At 38.6% G+C, this 12,282-nt stretch overlaps 1 protein-coding gene across 1 annotated transcript in view; it reads left to right on the forward strand.

Moving 5' to 3' along the window:
• The window catches only part of ush2a (Usher syndrome 2A (autosomal recessive, mild)), a 229,409-nt gene that overhangs the window by 38,073 nt on the left and 179,054 nt on the right, over positions 1–12,282 (forward strand). The window contains 3 exon segments of the mRNA XM_030161277.1: positions 6,099–6,294; positions 7,920–8,050; positions 8,772–8,979. Coding sequence (XP_030017137.1) covers positions 6,099–6,294; positions 7,920–8,050; positions 8,772–8,979 — 535 coding nt within the window.

Raw genomic sequence — 12,282 nt, forward strand, 5'->3', positions numbered from 1 at the left:
ATTAGTGGATCAACAGGTATTAACCAGTTTAGATCTGTAGATGGTTTGTATCACCGGTGGCTGTTTGGGTCTTTATGGGTTAAGTAACAAACATCCTCTGACATACAGAGCATTCTTGCTTTCTACAGTTGCCATATTTGTCTTACGTGATCCTCAGACATGACATGAAAAGAGTCATAGAAAACTCCTTTACAGACACACCTACGCTCAATAATTGGACATTGTCAGGTAAATGCTGTCATCTTGCCTAATGTGTCGCTCTTCCTTTTACTCATCCTCGTTTCTCTTTTTACACACCATTTTTCTGTTCTCTCAAGTTCTGAATCCCGTCTCCATTGCTTTCTCTTTGTCGATCACTCTCTCTCATACTCTCTGTCTCTCCTGGGTCTCAGTTTAAATAATGTCTCAAATCGACTAGAACAATGACATTCCCTCAGCATGCATCTCTAATCAGCTCTCTTTCTCTCTGTGTTTGTCTTTCGCTTCATTTCACTCAGTCATTTTCCCTCCTCTCCCCACTCTTTATTGCTTAGATTTCTAAGTATTTAATTCCTTTATTTGTGACTCTGTTCCTCATCCACTTGTTCTCCACTTTTTACTACCTTTTTGTTTCTTCAAATCTATAAAGACTGTACGGTATGTGAACACGTTGATGCTGGGTTTTTATCCGTGTGCGTGTGCATACATGTGCCTGTGTGCATTTTTCCCGCACAAACCTGTCCATGTTATCTCTGAGTGAATATTCAGTACCTTTCTTCTGTCTCTGTAATATTGGAGCATAAAAGGCTCTAGGGAATATTAGCTTTTAATATTGCATGCGTTCTGTTGACTTGGATCGGCCTAGCACCATGACGGATGTTGTACTAATCTGGAGAATTTCCACAGTGACATTAAAGTGACAGAAATGCTCAGACATGTGTCAAGATGATCAACGGGGTCCTGGGAAGAGACACTTAAACTCACACACACACTTAAACACACATGAACACACATGAACACATATGCACACACACACGCATACACATTCTTTCACTTTCTCACTCTGTCTTTTGATTTTTTTCCTTTCGTGCACTCTATGTCAGACTTGATCTCTCATTCTGTCACTCTGTCTCTGTACCTCTCTCCACAACTGATGGCTTCACTCATGTCTGAAAGCAATATCATAAATTGTATTGTACATCACATCATACACAATGTTTTCTGTTGGACAATGTCTTCGTCATTTGACAGTTCAGAAGAGGAATTTTTAAAGATTTAATGTTGTTCGGTATTAATGTAATGGAAGTTAAGATCATTATCCCATTGAGGTGTGACAACACTACAAACTATTTTTATTTTGAGACAATTTCTGTGCTCATATGTCCACCATAGTGCACAAGGAATGCAGTGCAGTAGCTGTGTGGCAGTAAATTTCTGTTTGATAGTCTACTTGACAACGGAAAGAGTGGTGTTTGTATACGTTATGAAAATAAAAAAAAAAAAAAATCAATGAACCATTATTTAATTTCACTTTCTGATTGTTTAACTATCTAAATTAAAGTTAAAATTAAGAGTGCTATTTGGTTAAGGTCATGGCTATACTTAGGTGCTTGAAATTTTTTAAAATAATGTATATTCTGTGTGTGTGTGCATCAGACATATTACATTTAAAACCATATTTTCTGTGTATTTGCAATAGCATGTATGTTTGTTTCTGTGTACAGGTGTGTGCATGTCATAGATATTGATGGCTAGTGACGTTAAGTAGCATTGTCCAGGGTCTGTGTTGCTAAAGTCTGCTTCAGCAGCAGATTTTCACTTGGCTGGGGTTAACCGGGTTAACATCCGATACACACAATATGGGTATGTACACACAAACACGCTCGCACTCACACACACTGATGGCACGACCTTTCCAGTGAGACCGTGAAATTGGTCATGGCATTTAGGATAAGATGAGTTGCCCCAGCAGATTAACACGCGCACACACACACACACACACACACACACACGCACACACACACACACACACACACACACACACACACACACAAACAAACACACAGACACAGATGCTGGTGACAGGCCATCTGAATGTCCACATATCCATTAGAGTGTAGGTTCCTCACTCAGCAGGTTTTGTAGAAACATTCAGAGTGAAAATAAGATGTTAGCCTTTCCTCTGTACCACAGTCCAGCATATTCACAAACACACACATTACCTCCACTGTCATCCCTTTCATTCTGTATTAAGCCAGATTTGTAAAGAAATGTTTCTTAAAATATGTACAGTGTGTTTTGAGACAAAATCTGAGACTCAGTGATAAAGTTAGCTGCTAAATTTAAAAATAGTTAGCAGCTTTACTTAAAGCTGCAGGGCTTGGTAGATTTGCTTTAGTGTAGTGAATTTTAGTGGCAAAAATTCCACTTCCTTTCAGCATATTGTTATTCAACTGGTGTGAGAGAAAGTGAGACTGCTGCATGTACTCTTTGCCTCTGCAGGCTGTAGAAAATCTACCCTGATTGATGAGGCCCCAATTTTGGCTAATCACAGGTGTTCAGACAAGTAGGACGGATAAATGCATGACTAACATTCTGTCAGAATTAACAAACTGGATGTAGCTCTACTTCTCTACTCTGTCTTGACACGGAAACTTGAAAAAGTGGCTATACTTTTTTATAGCAGAGTGAAACAACAGCAGATCATCTGTCTCTATATTTAGTGTTTTGATTTGGACTGAGAGGAGAGAGCTGCAGAGGGAATGTGTGTGTTCTCAAATTCTGGCAATTTTTCCCCTTGACTTCAGCTCCTGCAGCTTTAAAGCAAAATGTGATGCAGTGTATTCTGGTTAATTTTAACCACGTATTAAATGCACAATACATGATTTCTGCCAATAACAAATGACATAGTTGTATATATGATCATACAGTAGCATGGATCATGAGAATTCTTCATCATTGCAGGTGGAAATCTGATATATCTCATAAATTCTGCTTATGGATGTGGAAATGTATAAAAGTACAGTACGTATAGTAGCGTATATTTATGTTATTAGACTTCATTCAAATAAAATAGCTGCAGCCTTTATTGTTAAATTATATGTCATGGAATTAAATATTATTAATGGGTGACCAAAGGAAATACACTGTTATACCAAATAAAATTTCCAGTTTTTCAGAATTGTAACTTTTTGTAATATTTAATATTAGTGGTTTAGTCATCAAATGAAATAAAGGACTTTAATTACTTCGTACCATCTCTTGTATCACTTTAACGCTGATTATTTATTGAAGCAAGTGCCTTTGCCTCAGCAGAACAAACTGAATAAGTTAGTTTCTTATGCGTATGTTACAGAGCTCTGACCATGTGCACTGACAAAAGATAAAAGCAACAGACTTTAAACCATATCAACGTAACCTCTTTTGCTGCTGGTGCTGTATGCAGATGATGGAGTGCCATCAAAACCTTTTGTATGAAGAAGAGAATGAACGTGTGCGCTCCTCCTTTAACTCCCAAACACCAGTCCCTCGACTAATTAGCAGGCTGGGAGAGAGGGAAGGTAACGCAATGTTGAATGAAAAGAAAAGAGAAGAAAGAAAAAACGCTCTCCCTTTCATTTGGTATGGTAATATTTCCTGCTCACATACTCGCTGTGGCTATGAGAACAAGCAGTTGGGGGACGATAGAGATGGGGGAAGAAAGTGAGGAAGGAGAGAGGTGGGAAACCGGGAGAGATATACAGAGAGATGTTTTTTCTGAACAAGAGGAGATAGAAGAGGATGGAAGGGTGGGAAGATGGAGGAAGCATGGAGGTTGGGGTGGACAAAAGAGGAATGAAAAGGAATAGAAGTATTTGAGAGGAGGAGGGAGAACTCGCTACATCTCGTTCCTCAACTCTTCCCCAGCGGATGAGACGAAGAGTGAGATGTAGCGAGAGCTTTCTGTGCAAAGTGCAGAAAGAAAAGTACCTTTGATATGTGAAACGTTTTGGGGCACAGAGCTGCAGATAGACAAGCAGGTAAGGAGGAAGGCAGATGGGCAGAAGAGGAGACGGCTGAAAGGAAAAGCAGGTAGTTACCGAAGGCACAACAGTACAGACTTCAGGCTCAACAGCAGGACAGACAGACGAGCAGGCACACAGGGAAAAAAAAAACTGAAAAAACATGCAAACAGTCCGGTATGCCTGTGGAATTACATGTCCCAAGACACACATGTCTCTCAGTGTGTGCAGGACTTCACAGGCTCACTTCCTTTTGTTGTGTGTGTGTGTGTGTGTGTGTGTGTGTGTGTGTGTGTGTGTGCGTGTGTGTGCGTGTGTGTATGAGACCATCATTTCTTAAGAGAATCTCCTGTGGCTTCATCAGATCTTAGTAATAATAACTCTACGGGGAACAGAGCTCCTGCATGTGTTCACATACACTTACACAAAGACACACACATACAAATACAGATATACAAACTCTTTACCCATGTTGATTCTCTATTGGTCAGTGATTTTCTCCTCATATTATCTTCTTCTTCTTTTTCTTTGTCCCTATAGCCTATATACACAGTGAGTAATGGCAATAAATAAAGTATAACAATAATTAATGAAAATATATTGACTGGAACTGGATCAAATTTATGATAAGATCTTTAATGTTTTCTAACTGTCTCCCTTTTCCTCTCCACCTCTCATGGTTACAAACTTATGAATATCCTTTACTGTCAGATACATGCTTTTCTCCTCATTGTTTCTTTCACAAAACAATGCTTTTCTGTCATTTCTTTTCACACAGAGGACCGTTTTCCTCTCCTCTCCTCATAGCAAATAGAAGCTTTTTAGCCATATTTCCATTTATCCTCTCCCCCTCCCCCCTCACCCACCATCCCCCTCCTCTGTGTGTCATACATAATAGGCCCATTGCAGGTCTGCATGTGTCACACATGGGAGGAACTCCTGTGTTTTTTAATACATTTTTAATCCCGCCATTTGATGCCCCCCTTGTCCACCATAATTTGTACTGACTGCTGAACAAAATCAAAGGGCTTGTACTTGCTGCCTCTCGTCTCTGCTGCTCTCCGCTACAGAAAAATGCATTTTTTATTTCGCTTTTTTCCCTTTCTTCCTCCCCTACACACACCTTGGTATGTTTATTTTGACATGAAAGTGGGCCTCTGTGAAAGCGCTGGCTGTTGCCAGTCACTCCTCATTAGGGGCCTGGTTTCCCTACACTGTGTGTGTGTGTGTGTGTGTGTGTGTGTTTGTGTGTGCTCTTCTACAGCCATCATTGTGAAAGCCAGCCACCATTGAAATGAGGACCTGAACTAGATTGACAAAACATTTAGACCAATCCTCAAAGAGGGTTAATGTTAAAATTAGGTTCAGGTTTGGATTAGCCACACATTTGTGATGGTTAATGTTAGCTTGAGGAGCGAGGGAATACATGATCAATGAGTGTCTTCATAATACTATCTGTTGCAGATGTGTGTGTGCATTTGTACTAGTTTCTCATTCTATAGTGGCGAATACCTCTGTGTTTTCTATTCAGTTATGTGTGTTATTCTTCTCTCTCTTTAGATTTACATGGGCCACTGATTTTTCTCTTTCATCCCCCTCTTATTCTGTTTCTCTGCTTCTCACTGTGTCTGTCTCATTCTGTCTTTGTTCCATAAAAGAGAGCATTTCCCATGTCATGGGACCATTTTTCAATGCACGTTTATTTTAATGCATAGCTCAGGACATTTTTATTCCATTTGTTAAACAAGCAGTTTATACTCATCCACATTACTTTCTGAGGGTTGTTTTTGGATTTTTGAGTAGAATAGATTAGACTTTATTGTCATTGTGGTCAAGCACAACAACATTTTTGGTGAGGTACAATGTAACCGTTGTGTATAATATGCTCAAACATACATATTCCATAACTTCAAACATTGTTGTAAGTGTGCTGCACATCATATCCTGTGTCCGATTACTGTATGTTTGTCCAGGTCTCTATCTCAATGCTTACGAGTTCTGTTAAGTGTTAGTGCTGAATTAATTTTTAACAGTGATGGTGGCAGATTATCAAATATAAAAATATATATTTGAGGTAATATTATAATGCCTGTTTTGTCTATGCATTTGTTGTTACAGTGCCAGCGTTGTGCACCTCTCTACAATGACAAACCATTTAGGTCAGGAGACCAGCTCCAGCCAATGAACTGCCGGCCTTGCAAGTGTCATGGTCACGCCCATTCTTGTCATTATGATGCCCAAGTTGATGACCAACCAGATGAGCACTACCGAGGGGGAGGAGGTGTCTGTGACAATTGCATGCACAACACCACAGGTATAGAATTAGCAAAATGGGTAGCAGAGCAAAAACGGAATAATTTAGCTTATAATGGAAAACTTATTTCTTTCTACGTAAATGGTAAAGAAACATATACTTTCTTAGATATAATTACACACCTGTAAACGTAAGTGGATCTGATATTAAAAGTATCATTTCAAAATATTTTAGTGAGCCATGAAAATGAGGATAGATAGAACACGGTGAATGCCAGTGTTAGTTATTGTTAAAGCTGTGCTCCTTTACAGAAGAACTGTATCCACTTAGGATTTTTCCCTTTTTAAATTGAGTACAAGTTATCTCAAGTTCATCATGTACTTGGAGACTGTTTTTTATAGCATATACCTAATTTTTGTGTGTAGAATATAGAGACAGTGGTTAAAACCTAAGGACATGTTGAGCAGCCCTAGATCCATCAACATCTGGAGCAGCATGTGTTCAATATTGTGCACTTGAAACTTAAACTTTTATGTACAACGGCTAAAATTTGCTTAGAGGTCTTATTTATGTCTTTGTGCATAAGAAATCAATATAAGTGAATCCCCAAAGGATCTTCGTGTTGGTAAATGCAAGTTATGCAAATTTACAGGATTTCAGTTCTGTTGCAACATGTTGATGGTCATATGAACTATGTTTTCAGGTCACAAATATCCAATTTCATCTCAATTAATGCTATATTTTCATGTCACAATGGCCAAGTTATATTTTAACTGAATTTACCTGAACAACAAATATTCTATCCTTTTAGATTCCCCAGTTTTTCTTACAAGATAATATACTACATATCACATGTTTTATTTTTACAGGTTGCAATATGGAGTATGGTGCTGATCCATCCTGCTTATGTTACGCACATACGTACATTAAGAATGTCTCACGTCACTTTTTAAATCAACAGTTTTCTAATAATAAGGATTTTTATAAAGAAATAATTCTATATTGTTATTTACTCTTTAGTATGATGATAAACTATACAATAAATAATTCTGATCCTAGTTTTTGCACAGGGATCATTTGTGGAAGCGGTGACATGGCTGCCGAGCATCAGTATGATGGGATCTGTAACAACCATGTCACATCCGTCCACTGCCACATTTTGTGTTTTTGTTAAGCTGTTATTGTTTTAGATCCACAATACTAACATTTATGAATAAGAGGATAATTAGCAATAGTAAATCTATAAGTTTATTGCTAATAAAGTACTGGTACTGACCAGATCATCATGGGTAATGTCACGTCCGTCCACCAGCAAAAATTTTCACATACACATGCTATTCAAAATCCAATATTTCTGAAAATATAGCTTCCATTGTCAGATAATATCAGTCGTCTGTGCACAAATGTATTAGCATTATTTCAACCCAGTTCTATGCATTTCTTACAACTTTTTTTTTTAGATAAAAATGGCTGCTCATTTGACCCCCTAAGTAAATTTTAGCCGACAATTATTTCTGGTCATCTCAGTTTGTTCATTGCTCTGTATCATCCTTTCTTTCTTTCTTTCTTTCTTTCTTTCTTTCTTTCTTTCTTTCTTTCTTTCTTTCTTTCTTTCTTTCTTTCTTTCTTTCTTTCTTTCTTTCTTTCTTTCTTTTTCTTTCTTTCTTTCTTTCTTTCTTGTCCAGGGAAGAACTGTGAGCTGTGTTCAAGTGAGTTTTTCAGGCTGGAGGAATCTGATCCCACTTCAGTAAATGTGTGTCAGCCCTGCAACTGTCACACTGCTGGAACAGTCAATGGCAGTATGGCGTGTGCTCAGGTGAACACCAACACAGAAACGAAATTGTTAATGATGAGTGAAGCCCTTGAAACCACAAATTTTAGTAATTGTTCATAATCACCAAATTAGAGGTAGATAAACTTAAAGTCTCATGTTTAGGCCCCAGGACGTATACATCCTACACTTATGTAGTTGTTTAACAGAATGTACTATATTGTACTAAAACCTTAAACGATAATGTAGATGTGTAAAATGTTGTTCATATCGTCACCTTCCTAAAATAATTACAAATTATATTCTTTTTAAATGACAAAAATTACTTTTTTTTTGCCTAAATCATCAAATACTCAATTTCTGGTTACCTTTTTTTGTGTTTCCTGAAAAATCTGAAAAAAAAAATTAAACTTACAATTGAGACTGTTCTTTTTGTTAATTGGAGTCATTTCAAGAAATAATGTCCTGACATGAAATAATCCCCATTCAGTGCTATGCAGTGTAGTGTAACACTTTCAAATCTGGCCAAGAGTACAGTAATGTAAGGAACTAAAAGGGACCACATGTCTTCAGTCAACCAATCAGAAATTACTAAATTTATGGTTACTTTATATGTAGGCAGACTGGGCCAGAAAGGTCGGTTTGGACTAATGTGACGTTAACAAATCCAATTTATGTGTTAGTGTCAATCTCTTGTCATCTTTCTGATTTTCTTCTCTCAGTTCTCATCATCATTTGTCTCTTCCTTTGTGTTTCTCTTCTGCAGGTGGGAGGCCAGTGTCGGTGCAAGCATGCAGTAACAGGTCGCCGGTGTGTAGACTGTTTGCCTGGTTGGTATGGTCTACAAGCATCAAATCCAAATGGATGTGTTCGCTGTAACTGCAGTGTCATTGGCGCCATCAGCTCCCCAACAGAAGGTGTACGCAGCTGCAACCAAGACACGGGACAGTGCCAATGCAAACCTCATGTTACAGGTACAGAGACCACTGACATACTCTTGGGGAAACTGGGTTTATGAGTTATTCCCCCTGAGATTCTTGTGTGTATTTTTTTCAAGGCTATGTTGTTACACTATGGGAAGTTAAATATGCCAAAGGAAGCTCTGGTTTCTAGAGCTGCTGTTTTTCATCTGTTGAGGAGGAACTTGACCAGGAGGGCATAACACACAGCAGTTCATGGCATCTACCCAAAATCCTGCGCATACAAGACAGTTGCCCTCATTGTGGGTAACCCCTGGTTTCTACCCGGGACGGCATCGAGCTGCCAGAGCTGATCAGTTACTTTACGCTGTGCATGTGTTTCCACCAGACACGCTGTGGCTTATGTCAGACGTGTCCCGGAACTGGCTCAGTACTCCACTTTGCTAGAAATGGATGCTGTGTCAAGCAGCAGTGAGCAAATGAGACAGGCAGGAGTGGCATAGAGGATCCAAGCAGATTTCAGAATAAAAGAAGAACAATCTTTATTTGTCAGTGTATATTGTACATGTGGGCATGCACACACACCAAAATTGACCCTCTGCCTGTAGCCCATCACTAGCTGAACATGCAGGAAAACACCACACACTGCAGATTAGGAGCAGTAGGTTGCCATGTCAGGCGCCTGGCCAACAATTTCTCTGCTGGTCCAGGGAATCGAACTGGCAACTCCTCAGTCCCAAACTGCCTCTAAGTCACTGTCCTACTGGTGTATGAGTTTGTGTGTGAATGGGTGAATGTAAGGCTTTGTAAAGCGGTGAAGATGTACAAAATGTGCTATATCAGTGCAGTCCATTTACCATTTTACTGTATAGACTGCTGAGCATACACAATAACTACATCCACATCAATTATGAACACAACTGAAATATAGGAGAATAACATATATGATGAAGGGTGAATGTTTTAACAAGTTAAAAACATACTCATAAATATTTGATTCCTGTGGTTACTAACTAGAATGAACTTAATTAACTTTTTTATTAATTGTGCACTACAGCATACCAGTAAAAGTAATTACAACAGACAAAGCTGTTTAGCTACAAAACCAACTTAATTATAGAAGTAGAAAAAAAATCAAGTGAAAATGGCGATATCAGATAGTGAATAAAATCAGACACACATAACAGTTTCTGGGTTTCATGATGCCATGCAGAGGATTGATCTAAACCAGGCTGAAGCCATTCCTTGTGGAATCCAAGGTTTAGGATTTAACTAAGATAAGCAAATTAAATATGTTAAGATCCTGGTATTTACCATTACAGCATCTTTCAACGACCAAATATCCACTCTATAAAATGGCTTCTCTTAAAAAAAAAAAAAAGTCCCCAAATAGTGCTTTTATTAGAACAGTAGAACTCTGTTTAATTGGCTGGTAATGGCATCTTAATTAATACATACGCTTAGCTGCTCATGGGGATGCACACAAAAAAAAGTGGATATACTTTGTGCACCAACTAAAATAGGCATGTGTATTGACACACACATAAACACACACATCCATATCCCAAAGTGTTTTGCCAACCAAAATAAACAGGCTTTTCTGCTGGTGGGGCTTCCAGCCGTTGTGCTTCTCTTTGTGATAAATGGTTTCACTCTCTCCCCTGTGTGTCTTTGAAGAACAGGCTCGTATGAAATGCAAAACCGGCCAATGCTCCTCAACTCAACGCATCATGGTTATTGCTAAGCCTCCCTATCAAGGGCCCGTGGTTGTGAGTGCGGGCATGTGTTTGTGAACTTGGTAATGTGAATATCTGTTTATGTATATGTAAAAGGGAAAGGGTCTGGATATGACAGGGTATTCATGTGCTTTTGTCTCTGAGTAACCGTATATGTGTAAGAGTTTCTTTGTGTGTGTTTGTGTGTGCAAAAACACACATTTGAGGGTTGTGTAAGTATGCATGCATGCCATCAAGGACTAAGCCGGTATTTAATTCTCTAATTCAATGCCAAGTTGATTAAAACAAACTGCTGCAGCCCCTTGTATTTTTCATACTCCTTCTTACAAGACCCACTTTCGTTTTTTTCTGTCCTTGTTTGTTTGGTTGCTCCCACAGGTATTTTTCAGAAATGAGATTTGATTATGGCAATTTATTACCGCCAAGCTGATACTTTGAGCAGAGCAATGGCAGGCACGCTTCAGAAGGACAAAATTGAAATGTGTGCTCACAGACACATATACACACATGCAGACACGCGCACACTCATAACAAGGTGCCAGAGTGCAGTGTGTACATAATAGTGTTTGAAATGGTGATGCATGAGCCTGTTAACCAGCTGGCTACTGATAAAAGGGCTGGGCCATGTCCTGAAAGCACACACACATATGCATGCATGCACACAAACTCACGCCGACACACTGTTAACTACTTTCTGTTACAATCTAAAATCTTCAAACACGCTAAATTCTCTAATGTTTTTGCTTTTGTCACCTTTTTGTTGTCCACTTGTTCTAATTTTTTTTCTCTTTATATTTTCTTTAACCATCCCATTTGAAAAAAAATTACCAAAACATTTTTTTATTGTATTTTGGAGCCGTTGTGTTAATGTTAAAATATGAGATGATTTGCAAATGCCAGCTTCTTTAAAAAAAAAAAAAAAAAATTATATTTTACAATCAGTGGTGGATACTAAATAAATTTGAAATTTTTTTAATATCTACTTATCAGTGCTTTGTTAGGGTTACAAGCATCAGTTTGTCATGCCACATAGTTACCACTAATACACACACACACACACACACACACACGCACACTCCTACTGCACTACTATGAAATATGATCCATGGACAGAAATACATTCATATCTATAAAATCATTAAAGTGGGCAGACCAGGGGAAATGCCAAGTGTCTGCCGCACACTGAGTAGGACCCACTCACACACACACTCACACACACACACACACACACACACACACACACATAGACCCGCATATACATGTCATGTGCACTAACGCAGATGTGCAAGCACAGTCCTATGAATGTATGTGCACACACATTTTCACATCCACCCACATACATATAACACACGTTTCCTCATAAACGGCAGTGGTGACTGTGTTGCCCCTAGGCATCCATTTAGGGACAGATTGCCTGTCATGGAATACGTATGGCATATTCAAATAAGGTGTGCTCGCACACACTGCATATCATACTTTAACTAGCTTTATGGCCTACCTGGGATGCTGGTGTCATATATTCTTATTAGTTTTGGTGTTTGTTATTGTCTAATAATTAACAGAACAAAAACAAGCCTGAACTTGAATTCCTGGAATTTCATGAGCAAAATGCAGCGTTAAC

Source organism: Sphaeramia orbicularis, chromosome 3, assembly GCF_902148855.1.
Source record: "Sphaeramia orbicularis chromosome 3, fSphaOr1.1, whole genome shotgun sequence".
NCBI classification, from domain to species: Eukaryota; Metazoa; Chordata; class Actinopteri; order Kurtiformes; family Apogonidae; genus Sphaeramia; species Sphaeramia orbicularis.